This window comes from Mesoplodon bidens (assembly GCF_964165515.1).
Source record: "Mesoplodon bidens genome assembly, chromosome: 9".
Classification (NCBI taxonomy): domain Eukaryota; kingdom Metazoa; phylum Chordata; class Mammalia; order Artiodactyla; family Ziphiidae; genus Mesoplodon; species Mesoplodon bidens.
Window position 1 is genome coordinate 19,763,451 of NC_138166.1, and position 16,637 is coordinate 19,780,087.

General features: G+C 38.7%; 1 protein-coding gene across 3 annotated transcripts in view; it reads left to right on the top strand.

Moving 5' to 3' along the window:
• Positions 1-16,637, top strand: part of HECW1 (HECT, C2 and WW domain containing E3 ubiquitin protein ligase 1) — a gene marked incomplete at both ends in the record, with an annotated part of 546,121 nt that overhangs the window by 355,125 nt on the left and 174,359 nt on the right. For all 3 annotated transcript variants that reach the window (XM_081244601.1, XM_081244600.1, XM_081244602.1), the window contains one exon: positions 15,371-15,446. In XM_081244601.1, the coding sequence (XP_081100727.1) occupies positions 15,371-15,446 (76 nt within the window). The remainder of the gene's footprint in view (positions 1-15,370; positions 15,447-16,637) is intronic.

Consider the following 16,637-nt stretch of genomic DNA (forward strand, 5'->3'; position numbering starts at 1 on the left):
ATTCAAACTAGTCAATTAATTCAGTAAAGTTACAGCATACAAGATCAACATACAGAAATCAATTGTGTTTCTATATATTAACAAAATATATAAAGAAAGCAAAAAATCCCATTCACAGTAGCATCAAGAACAATGAAAAACTTAGAAATATATTTAACCATGTTATACTTATATATTTCCTTAGTGACCCATCTTTGATTCAGTAAAGTTATTCAGAAAAGAAAAATACATTTAACTAAGGAAGAAAAAGATCTATCTGTACACTGAAAAGTACTCAATTTTGATGAAAGAAATTAAGACACAAATAAAAGACATTCCATGCTCATGGAGTGAAATAATTAATTTTGTTAAAATGTCCACACTACTGAAAGCCACTTAGATTCATTGCAATCCCTATCAAAATTCTAATGGCATTTTTCTCAGAAATAGGAAAAAAAATCCTAAAATTTGTATGGAGCCACAGAAGACTCCAAATAGCCAAAGCAATTCTGAGAAAGAACAAAACTGGAGGTATTACGCTTTCTGATTTCAAACTATACTACAAAGCAGTAGTAATCAAGAGTATGGTACTGGCATAAAAATAGAAACAGACCAATGGAACAGAAATGAGAGCTCAGACATAAACCCTCAAGTACACAGTCAACTAATATTAGACAAGGGAGCCAAGAACACTCAGTAGGGAAAGGATGGTGTTTTCAATAAATGGTATTGGGTAAACTAGATAGCCACATGCAGAAGAATGAATTAGACCCCTATCTTACACCACTCACAAAAATTAACTTGAGGGCTTCCCTGGTGGCGCAGTGGTTGAGAATCTGCCTGCTAATGCAGGGGACACGGGTTCGAGCCCTGGTCTGGGAGGATCCCACATGCCGCGGAGCAACTAGGCCCGTGAGCCACGACTACTGAGCCTGCGCGTCTGGAGCCTGTGCTCCGCAACAAGAGGCCGCGATAGTGAGAGGCCCGCGCACCGCGATGAAGAGTGGCCCCCGCTTGCCACAACTAGAGAAAGCCCTCACACAGAAATGAAGACGCAACACAGCAAAAATAAATTAATTAATTAATAAAAACTCCTACCCCCAACATCTTAAAAAAAAAAAAATTTACTTGAAATGGATTAAAGATTTAAATGAAAGACCTGAAACCATAAAACCCCTCAAAGCATACATAGAGAAAAAGCTCCTTGACATTGGTCTTGGCAATGATATTTTGGATATAACACCACAACAACAAGCCACAAAGTAAAAATTAGGAAGTGGGACTATAGTAAGTCCCACATACGAAAGAGTTCCATTCTGAGAGCACGTCTGTAAAGTCCAGTTGCTTGTAAGTCCAGCAAAGCTAGCCTAGGTACCCAACTAACACAATCAGCTATATGGTACTGTACTGTTTTAGGTTTACAATACTTTTCACACAAATAATACACAAAAAACAAACACAAAAAATAAAGAAAACTTTTTTTTTGGCCGCACTGCACAGCATGTGGGATCTTATCTCCTCAACTGGGGATCAAACCCACGCCCCTTGCTTTGGAAGCAGGTAGTTTTAACCACTGGACCTCCAGGGACATCCCAAAGAAAACATTTTAATCTTACAGTACAGTACCTTGAAAAGTACATTATTACAGTACAACAGTTGGCAGACAAGGGCTGGCATCAAGTGAACAGGCAAGAAGAGTTACTGACTGGAGGAGGGAGAGGAGGTGGGAGATGGTAGAGCTGAAGGATCACCAGCAATAGGAGATGGAGGGCCAGCTGCAATTTCACTCACAACTGACGTGGATGGCACAGGTTCTGGTTTCTTGCTAGATTCAATTCTATCTACCCTCTTTAAAAACCGATCCAGTGATGTCTGGGTAGTAGCTCTATTTTTCTTCACTATAGATGACACTGGATTGCATTCTGAACGGCTGCTGTAACCTTCATGTACCGTTCTACGTTCGGGTCCTGTGCCTCAGAAACTAACAGTGCCTCCTCAAATAAAGAAAATCCCCTTGCTATTTCCTGCATCATGAATCTCTTCCGTTCTTCAGTTACTTCTTCCTCTTGTCTCTCTTAGTGCTTTCTCTGGGCCTCCAATTCCATCAGGTCTTCATTAGTAAGCTTCTCATGTTGCACAACAAGGAGTTCAGTGAAGTTGTCCTCTTGCAGATCTAGCTCCAGCTTCTTGTTGAGTGTCACTAAGTTGCTGAAGATCTCTTTGGACTCTTCTCAAATCCAGGAAAATCATGAACAAACTGTGGGCAAAGGTTCTTCCAAACCCCATTCACAATGATGGCCTCACTCCACTCTCGATTATTTTCACTTTTGTTTCCATCGTTATCATTTGGCACTTCTTAGCAGTACCAGCTACATCACTGCTGCTTTGATGCTTGCTTCCAGACATCCTGGGCTTGAAATAAAGATACTGTACTACTGTACCCTATACAATACAGCAAAATACACAAAGCACAACCACTTGTAGAGGATGCACACACGTGACAATGTACGCCAGACACGTGAACTAACTTACGTGATTGGACGTGTGAATGCACGTTCACATCTTTGAAAGTTTGCAACTTTAAGGTTTGTATGTAGGGGACTTACTGTAACCTTATATACTCTTCTGCAGGCCACCAACAGATTAGGGGTTTTTTTATGTTAAAAAAAAAAGAAAGTATTTTTAATTTCTGCAAGGTGTTTCACTAATGAATACATTGTAATTTATCTAACATTCCCTTATTGATTAACCTTTAATTTCCCCTCCAATCTTTTGCTTTATATAAACAAAGCTACAATAAATTCCCTTTTATACACAGTATTTCACACACAAATAAGTAAAGCTGTGATAAGTTCCTAGATGTGAAATTAATGGTCAATTGCCAGCTTTCTTGGGTGTATGCCTGTGTATCAATTAACATTCTCCCCCATAATGTATGAGGCTCCCTGTGTCTCCACACCTTTATCCACTGTACCAGTTAAGAGCCAATTGGACGCCATACCAATTACTTAGAGTTTCATATGAATAATTGTTAAACAGGTATAAAGCTGTTAAGAAGAGAAAACAAGAGAATCCTAAGGTATCAGGGAAGTAGCAATTGCAAAAAGCAGCCGCCATCTGTAAGGCTGGAGGAGCAAGTGAAGAGATTGAAATGATCAACTTAGAAGCTTAGAGGAGGGACCTTGCAGTATTGAAACGCAGACCTCTTTGGAGGAGGATTTTATTCAGCGGTGCTGTGAGCTTGGAGGAGGGACCCCATGGGCCCGGACATGACTTCTGAGAAGGTTACTGATGCTTCACTGAGATGGAAAAGGTCAGACTGAATCTTAAAGTGCTGGAAAAAACCCAAAACTGGATTCAGCTGCTGCAAAGGTGAAGCATGGACGCTGCAGGTGGAAGCAGTTGCTGGGCTAACGTGGACCGGCACAGGAAGCAGAGAGGGCGGAGCTAGTCCCTTCTTCCTCTTTCAGCCTCCCTCTTTCACTCTGGCATCTCCTATTGGCAATGCCTGCGCAGACGCCAGGTGGAAAAGCAGAGACGGGGTGAGCAGTCTCCGCTCCAGCGTCACAGTTTAGAAGGGTGGGAATGGAGTCGGAAGACAGCTGAAAACCTGGCAGGTCACGCTGGTAAGTTCTCAAACATTTTGCTCATTGCCATCGTGACAGGTGAAAACTCAGAGCTTGTAGTTTTGATTAGCATTTTTTCTTATTGGGCCTGAGGTTGAATACCTCTTAATTTTGAGAATTGCTTGATTTTCCTTTCTGTGGACTGCCTTTTGATATGCTTTGTTCATGCTTCTTTTCCTTTGGTCGTTGTTTTTGTTTCTTAGACATGAAAGAAATTGGGCTTTTGAATATAATGTGAGTTGGAAATACTTATGCAGGTTTGTCATTTATCTTTTGATATATGGTGGTTTTTCCATGTATGCATTTTAATTTTTTCCAGAGTTGAGTTTATCAATGTTTTCTTTTGTGACTTCAGGGTTTTTCTTAACCTGTAGGAAGACCTTTTCAACTTGAGATTTTTTAAATGTTCTTCCACTTTTTCCCTAATGCCCTTATGATTTTGGTTTTAAAATTTAATATTTGGATTTTTTATCATATAATATGAGATATTAATCCAAATCTGTTTCCTTCTTCCGGATTTACTATCCAGATGTCCCAACACCATTTATTAAATAATCCATATTTTCTCCACAGATTTGAAAATCCACCTTTATTATAATTCCTGTATGGTTTTTAAAAGCATTTTTGGTCTATTTCTGGACTTTCTAGTCTATTTTGTTGCTATGGCTATTCATGTACTAGCACCACACTGTTTTAATTACTCTAGTTTCATTATACGGTTAAGTATCTTCTATAGCATTTTTTCCTCATTATTTTCCCCTTTTAGAATGTTGTTTGTTCTTGATTTTTCTTTCTCCCATAGGAAAATTTGAGTCGGCTTCTCTAATTTTGAATCCTGTGGGTAGTTTCATTGGGATCATATAAAAATAAACATTAAGAAAGTGCTGAAATTGTTATCATGTTGAAATCGTTATCATGTCAAGAACATGGTATACCTTTCAATATCTTTTTCTTCTTTTGCATATTTCTTCAGTATATCCCAAGGTGCGTGCACTGCCTTTTTTCTCCTCATTTGCAGTCCTGTGCATCTTGACTTGGTGTCTTCCCACACCCCAATTTTACCTCCAGTGCATATGGTGGCCACACTTCATATCTTGTGCTCAGAGTTATAGATATCTTGTGGTTTTATTGAAGACAGAATTTGCCTTTTTTTCTTTTCCTTGTTGCTTTTGGGTGATTCATGAGATGATAGGGGGAACAGCTTTTTCCTCTTATTTAAAAGTTGGATGCTATTTCATTTACATGGTCAAATACTCTGGGATACCATCATATTGACTGCAAGAAATCCAGTTTTTATCACCAAATATTTCTGGGAATCTCTGGAATGCCAAATAGTTCACAAATATGCTCGGAATATCATTGCCTCCTCAGCTGGGCCTCTGTCTCTCAGGTACTTCTCAACCATCTACAGTTAGCATTTCTCTCTCAAAACCAGGTGTTACCCCTTTCACTTATCCCACCTGTTTTCAACCTAGAGTAAATATTTCCCTGGGCATATATGATGGCATTCCCAGGAGTAACAGAAACAATGATTCCAGATTCTCAGTTCCCATATGTTTGCTTTCCTGAAATTGATCTGCCTGAGAATATGCCAGTGGCCTGTAGGTTCTCTTTTCCAACTTCTCCTTTCACTCTTCCTCTTTCACACATAGTTAAGGAAAGGCATCGGTCTCACCTATTCTAGATCTTATTATGTGCATTGGCTTGGGGGTGGAAAAACATCTAGGGAGCAGCCAAGCAGGCACTTCAGAATCCTGGTGCTTGCTGAGAAAGTGAGTGGCTGCAGTGATTGCAGTGATTGCCATGTGCAACTCAGGTGGTTCGAATTCTTGGCTCTCATTAGAGCTGAAGGAAGACTTAAAGGGATTGTCAGTGGATAGGCAATTTAAATTAATTTTTACTGATTGATTACTATGTTTTTGTTTTGTACATAGCTTGTAGAGATTTAAAGAAAATGAAGGACATTACTATAATAAAGCTCCTTGTATTTGCACCTACTTCTATATATGGACAGTTGTCTCAAATGCGTACATAAGAACAAATAAAACTGGTGATAAATTGTCTCACTCTAGTAATAAAAAATGTTCATCTGTGTAGATATAAAATACTTTTTTTATTACAGTATAGTTAATTTACAATATTGTGTTTCAGGTATATAGCAAAGTGATTCAATTATATATACATTTTTTCAGATTATTTTCCATTATAGGTTATTACAAGATATTGAATGTAGTTTCCTGTGCTATACAATAAATCCTTGTTGCTTGTCTACCTTATGTAGTTTGTATCTGTTAATCCCATACTCCTAATTTATTCCTTCCCCCCCTCCATTTCCCTTTTGGTAACCATAAGTTTACTGTGTCTGTGAGTCTGTTTCTGTTTTATATATACATTCATTTGTATTATTTTTTAAATTTCACATCTAAGTGATATATAATATTTGCCTTTCTTTGCCTGACTTACTTCACTTAGTATGATATTCTCTAGGTCCATCCATGTTGCTGCCAATGGCATTATTACATTCTTTTTTATGGTTGAGTAATATTCCATTGTATATTAGTACACCACATCTTCTTAAACCAATTGTCTGTTGGTGGGCACTTGGTTGTTTCCATGTTTTGGCTGTTGTAAATAGTGCTGCTATGAACAGCGGTGTGCATATATCTTTTCTAATTAAAGTGTTTGTGTTTTTCTGGATATATGCCCAGGAATGGGATTGCTAAATCATGGGATAACTCTATTTTTCGTTCTTTTAGGAATCTCCACACTGTTTTCCATACTGATTGCACCAATTTACATTCCTGCCAACAGTGTAGGAGGGTACCCTTTTCTCCACACCCCCTCCAGCATTATTATTTGTAGACATTTTGGTAGTCATTCTGACCAGTGTGAGGTGATATTTCATTGTGGTTTTGATATAAATTTCTCTAATAATTAGCCATGTTGAGCATCTTTTCCTGTGGTTGTTATCTATCTGTATGTCTTCTTCGTAAAAATGTATATTTAGGTCTTCTGCCCATTTTTTGATTGTTTGTTTGTTTGTTTGTTATTGAGTTGTATGAGCTCTTTGTATATTTTGGATGCTAACCTTTTGTTGATTTCATCATTTGCAGATACTTTCTCCAATTCCATAGGTTGTCTTTTCATTTTGTTGATGGTTTTCTTTGCTGTGCAAAAGCTTATAAGTTTGATTCGGTCCCATTTGTTTATCATTGCTTTTAATTCTTTTGCCTTGGGAGACTGATCTGAGAAAACACTGCTATGATTTATGTCTGAGAATGTTTTGCCTACATTTTCTCCTAGGAATTTTATGGTGTCATATCTAATATTTATATCTTTGAACCATTTTGAGTTAATTTATATATTTGGTGTGAGGGAGTGTTCTAATTTCACTGATTTACATGTAGCTGTCCAGCTTTCCCACCACCACTTACTGAAGAGACTGTCCATTTTCTCCATTGTATATTCTTGCCTCCTTTGTCATAGATTAGTTGACCATAGGCGTATGGGTTTATTTCTGGGCTCTTTATTCTGTTCCATTGATCTATATGCCTGTTTTTGTTCCAGTGCCACACTGTTTTGATTTCTGTAGTTTTCTATCATTGTCTGAAATCTGGAAGGGTTATGCCTCCAGTTTTGTTCTTTTCCCTCAGTATTGTTTTGACAATTCTGGGTCTTTTGTAGTTCCATGTAAATTTTAGGATTATTCTAGTTCTGTGGAAAATGTCATGGGTATTTTTTTTTTTTTTTTTTTTTTTTGCTGTATGGGGGCCTCTCACTGTTGTGGCCTCTCTCGTTGCGGAGCACAGGCTCCAGACGCGCAGGCTCAACGGCCATGGCTCACGGGCCCAGCTGCTCCGCGGCATGTGGGATCTTCCCAGACTGGGGCACGAACCCGTGTCCCCTGCATCGGCAGGCGGACTCTCAACCACTGCGCCACCAGGGAAGCCCGTCATGGGTATTTTAATAGGGGTTACATCAAATCTATAGATTGCTTTGGGTAGTATGGCCATTTTAACAATATTCTTCCAATCCAAGAGCATGGGATATCTTTCCATTTCTTTGAATCATCTTCAATTTCCTTTATCAGTGTTTTATAGTTTTCAGCATATAGATCTTTTACCTCTTTGGTTACATTTATTCCTAGGTTGTTGGGTTTTTTTAATGTGATTTTAAATGGGATCTTTTTTTTTAACTTTCTCATTCTGGTATTTCATTGTAAGTGCAAAGAAATGCGACAGATGTCTGTATGTTAATCTTGTATCCTGCTACTCTGCTGAATTTGCTTATCAGTTCTAGTAGTTTTTGTTTGGAGTCTTTAGGGTTTTCTGTATGTAGTATCATGTCATCTGCAAATAATGACAGTTTTATCACTTCCCTTCCAATTTGGATACCTTTTATTTCTTTTTCTTGTCTGATTGCTGTGGCTAGGACTTCCAATACTATGTTGAAGAGAAGTGGTGAGAGTGGGCATCCCTATCTTGTTCCAGATTTTAGCAGGAAGTTTTTCAGCTTTTCACCGCTGAGTATAATATTGGCTGTGGGTTTGTCATAAATGGTTTTTATTACATTGAGATATATTCCCTTTATACTCACTTTGAATTTTATCCAATGGATGTTGAATTTTATCAAATGGTTTTTTCTGAATTTTGGATGTTGAATGGATATTGAATTTTATCAAATGGTTTGTCTGCATCTCTTGAGGTGGATCAAGAATGGATGTTGAATTTTATCAAATGGTTGAATTTTATCAAATGGTTTGTCTACATCTCTTGAGATGATCATATGGTTTTGTCTTTTCTTTTGTTACTATGTGTTGTATCACATTGATTTGCCTTATGTCAAACCATCCTTGTGACCCTGGAAAGAATCCAACTTGATCATGGTGTATGTCCTTTTTAGGTATTGTTGGATACAGTTTGTTATTATTTTGTTGAGATTTTTTGCATCTATATTCATCAGAGATGTTGGCCTGTAATTTTCTTTATTTTTAATGTCTTTGGTTTTGGTATCAAGATGATGGTGGCTTCATAGAATGACTTTGGGAGTTTTCTCTCCTCTTCAATCTTCTGGAATAGTTTGAGGATTGACATAAGTTCTTCTTTTAGAATAGTTTGAGAAGGATTGGTATAAGTTTTTCTTTGTATGTTTGGTAGAATTCCCCAGGGAAGCCATTTGGTCCTGGAGTTTTGTTTGTTTGTTTGTTTGTTGTTTTGTTTTTACAGATTCTATTTTGCTTTGTGATTGGTCTGTTCAAATTATCTGTTTCTTCTTGACTCAATTATGGCAGGCTATATGTTTCTAGAAATTTGTCCATTTCTTCTAGGTTGTCCAGTTTGTTGTCATAGTAGTCTTTTATGATTTTCTATATTTCTGCAGTATCAGTTATTATTTCTCCTCTTTCATTTCTTATTTTGTTTATTTGGCTCCTCTCTCTTCTTGGTGAGCTTGGCTAGAAGTTTGTCAGTTTTTTTGTCTATTCAAAAAAGCAGCTCTTGGTTTTATTGATCTTTTCTATTGTTTTTTAAATTTCTATTTTATTTATTTCCTCTCTGATCTTTATTATTTCCTTCCTACTGCTGACTTTGAGTTTTGTTTGTTCTTTTTCCTGTTCTTTCAGGTGTTAGGTTAGGTTGTTTATTTGAGATTTTTCTTGAGGAAGGCCACAAGATTGTTTCTTGAGGAAGGCCTGTATTGCTATGAAGTTGCCTCTTAGAACTGCTTTTGCTGCATCCCATAAATTTTGTAAGGTTCTGTTTTCATTATCATTTGTCTCAAAGTATTTTCTGATTTCCTCCTTGGTTTCATTGTTGATCCATTGGTTTTTTAATAACATACTGTTTAGTCTCCATGTGATTGTGGGTTTTTTTCCTCTTTTTCTTTCTGTGGTTGATTTCTAGTTTCATACCACTGTTGTCAGAAAAGATGCTTGAAATAATTTCTATCCTCTTAAATTTGTTGAAGCTTGTTTTGTGTCCTAGTATCTGGTCAATCCTAGAAAATGTTCCATGTGCACTTGGAAAGAATTTGTATTCTGAGTTTTTTGGATGTAGTGTCCTGCAGATATCAATAAGTCCAATGGCTCTGTTGTGTCTTCTAGGATCTCTGTTGCCTTATTGATTTTCTCTCTGGAAGATCTGTCCATTGATGTCAGAGGGGTATTAAAGTCTCCTACTATAATTGTATTCCTGTCAGTTTCTCCCTTTATGTCTGCTAGTATTTGTTTTATATATCTAGGTGCTCCTATACTGGGTGCATATATGTTAACGAGTGTAATATCCTCTTCTTGTATTGATCCCTTTATCATTATATAGTGTCCTTCTTTGTCTTTATTTCCGAACTTTGTTTTAAAGTCGATTTTGTCTGATATGAGTGTTGCTACCTCTGCTATCTTGTTGCTTATATTTGCATGAAATATCTTTTTCTATCTCCACTTTCAATCTATCTGTGTCTTTTGACCTAAAGTGGGCAGCATATTGTAGGTTCTTTGTTTATCCAGTCTACCATTCTGTGTCTTTTGATTGGGGTATTTAGTCCATTGACATTTAAAGATATTATTGATAAGTATGTATTTATTGCCATTTTAAACCTTGTTTTCCAGTTGATTTTGTAGTTCTTCCTTGTTCTTCTTTGAACAAACTTTTGTTCTTTTTATTTTTCCTTTTGTGGTTTGATGGTTTTCTTTTGTATTAAGCTTGAGTTCCTTTCTTTTTTATTTTTGTGAATCTATTGTATATTTTTGATTTGTGGTTACCTTGGTTTTCAAGTGTAACCCATAGCTATATCTACTTGATTAGACTGATAGTCATGTAAGTTCAAACACTTTTTTTTAAATCCATATTTTTTAACTCCCCTCTCCCACATTCTGTGGTTTTGATGCCCTATTTTACATCTTCATGTTTATTCTTTTACTATTTATTGAGGTTATGATCACTTTTACAAAAATGGGGTTTTTTTTTAAATCTATGTACTGGCTTATTTAAGTGATCTTTTGTCCTTTTATTTATTTGCCTTTCCTATTGTGATTTTTCCCTTTCCTATAGATTTTTGCTTCTTTTCAATTTAGAGAAGACCTTTCAATATTTCTTTCATGATAGGTTTAGTATTAATGTATTTTTTAGTTTTTGCTTGTCTGAGAAATTCTTTTTCTCTCCTTCTATTCTGAATGATAATCTTCCTGGGTAGAGTACCCTAGGTTGCAGGTTTTTCCCTTTCAGGACTTTGAATATATCATGCTACCCCCTTCTGGCCTGCAAAGTTTCTGTAGAGAAATCAATGGATAGGCTTATGGGGGTTTCCTTGTAACTGACTCTTTGTTTTTCTCTTGGTGCTCCTCTGTTTATATTTAACTTTTGCCATTTTAATTATGATATGTCTTAATGTGGGTTTGTTCGTGTTCCTGTACCTGGATACCTGTTTCCTTCTTTAGGTTTGGGAAGTTTTCAGCCATAATTTCTTCAAATACATTTATTCATTTTCTATCCCCTTCTCTCTTTCTTCTCCTCCTCAAACCTGTATTATGTGTAGGTTGACACACTTCATATTATCCCATAGATCTTGTTCATTGCTTTCATTTTTTTCATTTGTCTTTCTGCCTGCTGTTCTGATTGAGTGATTTCCATTATTCTGTCTTCCAGATCACTTATTCATTATTATGCACTATTTAGTCAGCTGTTCATTGCTTTTAGATCAGTGTTTATCTTGGCAATTGAGTTATCTAATATTGATTGGTTCCTCTTTATAGTTTCTAGTTCATTGTTACAGCGATCTGCATTTCTGTTGGTAATATTTATTAATTCCTTTAGTGTTTCTGTTACTTCCTTTTTCAACTTGGGGTCCAGTAGCCTGGAGAGGTATTTCATTTTTGTTTTTTCAGGGGATTTTTCTTGTTCTTTTAATTGGGAGTAGTTTCTCTGCTTTTTTATTTCTCTGTCTCTGTGAATTTAGGAGAAATAATTATCTATTGTGGTCTTGAAGTGCTGTTTTTATGTGGGAGCATCCCTGTGTAGATTGTGTAAGTCCAATATTTTTGGTGTGAGGGCGATTTCCTCAGTGTGCTGACCATTATCCCCTTGATAGGAGGTGTGATTCATGTGGTATCCAGAGCCTGCAGATATTGGGTGGGTCCTCCTCTTTGCTGCATGGCTGTCACAGCCTTGTCAGGGGCAGGGTCTGCTCCCTAGTTGTTGGAGTAGAAGCCCTGAGGGTTGGGTTTCACAAGGTTCCATTGCTGTATGTCCTAAGTCCCCAAGGAGGTGAGCACAGAATCCACTGAGGCCCATGTGGTCATAGCAAACCTATGCATTGCCCATGCAGGTATCTGAGGTTTTGTGCATAAGCAGCCCAAGGTCACATCCGTTTCTCTGTTGTATTCATCCCAGACCCTAGTGCTAGGCTGGCAGTGGGGCCGGGGCATTGTGACTGCAGGAATTGAGGTGGTTGTGCTGCTGCCTGGGACCCGGGCTGCCTCTATGGTAGGGCTCTCCCTGGACCTTTTCACTGAGATCTGGCTCCAAGCTGCCATGTGAGGAGTGCACCCACCAGGAAATGAACCTCTGCATACTCCTCCCCAGGGGCTGCCCACCAGGGAAACTGATATCTGAGTCCATTATCAGCCTTCCACAAAGCCCACCAATAGTCAGAGTCGCACTTTGCTGTGAACACACTGACAGTGGGGCTTCATTGGCAGACCCGTGCCCCACCCGGCACCACTCTGATACTAGGGCTCCAATGGTGAACGCACATCCTATCTCAAGTGCACTAACCATGACAGCCTGGACCACACTCCAGGACCTCTAGGCTGTCTCCGCGCAGCTAGACCAAGTCCTCTCCCAGGGTTCTTCCACCTGAGTTTTAGTGCCTAGCTGATGCGTGTACTAGCAGCCCCACTCAGCATGCATTTTGGGCTGGGAGGTACAGAGAGGTGGCAGCCATCAACACCAGTCTCTCTCTGCCCTTATTGCTAGCAAGCCAGCAAGCAGACACTCCTTGCAAGTGGAGTACAGGCTCCTCCAGCTTCCTATCTGTCCCAGCAGACCTCCCAGCAGACAGGGATTTCTCAGAGCAAGAGCCTTCCTGTGCGGACACTCCCTCCTTCACAGATCCCTTCCAGGACCACCAGTCCCATCCTGATGCCTTTTATTTTTATCCTACCCAGCTACATGGGGATCTTTCTTGCAGCTTTGGTTGTATAAGGGAACTTCTGCCAGTTTCCAGTTGGTTTTCTGTGAGAATTGTTCTGCATGTAGATGTAATTTTCACTGTGCTTGTGGGGGAGGTGAGCCCCACACACTCCTGCTCCACCCTCTTGATCCCCCCTTCCCAGAAGATTCAGCCTTGAATCTGTTAAACCATTTGCCAAGTAGGCTTGGTTGTGGAAATAAGTTGTGTGCAATACACGGTGACACTGTGCACTGCGTCTAAGAGGGGACATCAAGACCCAGTGCCCAGTGCTTGGAATAACAACTGGGCATCAGACAGGCTGAAAAGCCGAGGGAATGTGCAGCCCTGAGAAGATGAGCAATTCCCTGATGTCCCCCTCAGTCTTAGGTTGTTCCAGGGTGAGACTATTTTTCCTGAGTTTTCACACCATTTTCACAGTCAGTAAATGGTAGAGCATATCTCTGTAATGCAGCAGATTTCTGAACCTCAGACCAGCCTCTGGAACTCATCTTGAGCAAAAAGCCAGGATGCAAAACCTTCCCAAACATCTTTACTTCCTGGAAAATGTTTATCATCTGTTGCCTCCCCCTTTGTATCATCAGTCTGGCGCTGAGATGACTTGATAAATAATGTTAGCAAAAAGCCATGAGTTAGGGAAATGTTTATGAAGTTTTAAGTGTGTGTCTCCCCTCTGAACTTAGTAGCTTCTGAAAAATATACATTATCTTTTTGTCTACAGGCTTGTTTTGATGCAATAAATATGAAGGACCTTTTTGTAAATGCCTTGAATTTCCAGCAGAAAAATATTTAAATACGAGGGATCAAAATTATGTTTTAAATAAGAAGGAACAGATGTACTATTCTTTGTTATCATTGCAAGTTTAAGCTCATTTAGACTAGCATGAAATGTGCAGTTTAATCCTACCTTTTAAACAGTGTAAAATCAAGGCTCTATTAAAAGTATACTTTTTGTTGTGCCCTCAAGGAATTTATATTCTGAGATGGAACAAGCTAGATGTTGACATCTTTAAACTAGAATTAGGAAGTGTCAATTGTAATTGTCCCACATAGGCAGGTACATCACTGGAAGGGAGTGTGGCCAGCCTGCCCAAGTCTCCCATGACCTTTGCTCAGGCACAGAGTTGAAAATGAAGAAAAGTCCTCAACATGAAGGAATTTTGAACCCTGATTAGGCCCATGCACATTGGCCACTTTGAGAGCTAAGAGAGTTGTCCAGCCTGAGGATGCAGTCTCTGTACTGTTGACCTCTGCTGCTCGGGGTCAGCCAGGCAAAGAGCAGAATAAACACAGACTGGGAAGGGGGCTGATACTTCAGCCCAACCAGCATTCTGACTCACCCCATTCCATATGTCACCCACATTTGTTCCCTCTGCTGGGCAGCCCAGCATCCCCGAAATACCTCTTGCATGTGGGCCTAAAAGCAGACATACTGAGAAGATTGGCACACGAGCTGCAGCCGAGCATGTAGGCCCACCAGGGGCACCTGCTTTATGAGGAGGTGTTCTAATAATCCCTTTGTATTCTTCTTGGGAGAAAGCTGTGAGCCCTAGTGATGCCCGGTCATTACTCCCAGTCTCATATAAGGCAAGATGATGGTCACATCCAGTCACAACTCTTCCAGCATCAAAAATACTGAGAGGCAGTAGAAAGAGAGCAAGCCCACAGAACCTCGAAACAGAGAGACTTTGAGTAAGAGGTCATCGAGTTCTCCACTTTTTGCTTCTTCAGTGCAGATTATCTTCTAAAAAGTGGACACTGTATGGATTTGCTTAATGCTCAGATTTGTATATTATTTTCTGCAAATATATAACATATGCAAAGGTAACTCTGCCTTTGAATAAATACTCAGAATCATTTCTGAGTAAAACTTGCCTAGAAGAGAATGGAAGCAAGGACTCTAGCTGCTTTGATTAATCCATTAACAGATAAATATTGAGCAGTGATGGAAAGTAAAAGATTTTGGCAACATGGTTTGCAAATATCTACTAGATGAAGATAACCCATGTAACAACTGTTCTGAAACATCTCAGGAAGGCAGTTAAATAAAGAGACCTCAGAATAGCTTCTTAATGCCATGCTCAGTCTCCTCCCTAATAAACAGAATTTCCTAGAAATCTCTAGGTAGTAATACAGATCAGAAGGAATGAAGATACAGCAGTTTAACACAATTCTTTGCTAATGGAAACGTATTGTAATTACAACAGTAAACATCTATTGACCTATCATTCTACTGCCTTAGGGTCTGCTTTAATAAATACCTTTTGCAAATTTGAATGTGAAAAGGTCTTGTTTACATAAGTGGTTATAAAGGGGCTCTAATATTAAAGTAATTATTTTTGTTGATTTCCATTTCTCTGAAAAGTACCCCTCATCCCCACTAGCATTTCCCACTCTATTACTGGGAAAGACATTAGGTTGCTAAAAACTTCTTTTAATCAGTAGTAGCCTAATGAAATCACAATGCTACTGTCTTTGTATTCTGTAGCTACAGAAATAACTGTGTTTAAGCATGTTTGTATTGAAGTGTGAGTATCTATTTCAATGCTTTTTTTGCTTGTCTCCCATTTTCTGTCTTCTTACAGATTTTTAAAAGTATTGGCTCTGATGAGACTGTGCAAGGGCAAGGAAGTCGGAGGCTGATCAGCTTTTCTCTCTCAGGTATGTATTGCTCATATGAAGGCCTTGTGGAGTGAATAAGAATGTCAGTCAACAGTCAGGAGACCCCTTCAATTTGACTCTTATCTGTAAGTTACTCAACATCTCTGTGCCTCAGTTTCTCCATCTGTAAAACAAAATTTTAAAATATCCGCTCCATTCCCCTGTTGCCTAAAAAATATGCACAACCTAAAAGTTGAGAGTTATGTTTTATTTGGTGGGAATTTTTAGGACTTCAAGCCGGGGAGGTAGCATCTCAAGTAATCCCGAGAGAACTGCTTGGAGGAGGCAAGGGTGGGGCTAGGATATATAGGAGTTTTGCAACAAAGGGCAGGTAGTCTGAATGTCAAAAGATTACTATTAAGTAAAGAAAACCAGATGATCTCAAGTTAAAGCATTTAGTGCTTTTCTATGTTTGGGAAGATGCAAGAGTCTGCATTCCTTTGATATGCACCTCAGCTATCTGGGGCCAGTATCCTGTGTTTTCATATCCTGAGTTTCCTCAGGGCTCACCAACTCACTATGAGTGGTGGCTGCAGTCGCTGATGACTATGACATCCTTTGTTTACTGATATGGCAGGAAATATTCCATTTCTCACCCCTTGACCTCATAAGGGTACAAGAGGATTCAATAAGGAATAGATGCATTCCTTAGATGAGGTGAGATCATGAGAAGAGAAGCTACCATTCTACTTTTCCTTCATGGCTAACTAGCAGTAATTGAGAGTTTATAAAGTGGAGGTAAGGGCAAGAAGCAGCTAGCAGACCCTTGGTCTAAATAAAATCTCACATGAAATCCAGTTGGTAAAACAGATTAAAAACTGAGCTGCTCAAAAAAGTACACTTGTGGAAAGATCAGTGAAATCCAAAAAAAAGCCTGCCATTTAGTTAATCATAATTAGTTAAGAGTTAAGAGTAATTTAGTTTATTTTTTAGTTTTCATCATGTACCTTATTTCTGTAACCTGTTAACAGTAAGGGAAACAAGGTAGACTCTTCTTTGAATCTAAAATAATTTCAAAATTAAAACTATAAAGAAAAACTGAGTTGCTCTGGCTAAAATGATATAGAGTTCAGAGCCCCATGCACTCAATTTCACCCTAAGTGGTCTTTGTGAAGACACAGTGGCATGAAACTGTAGGACACAGAACTGTTCAGCACAGTTTGAAAACTATTGCTTAGCTTATTATCAAAC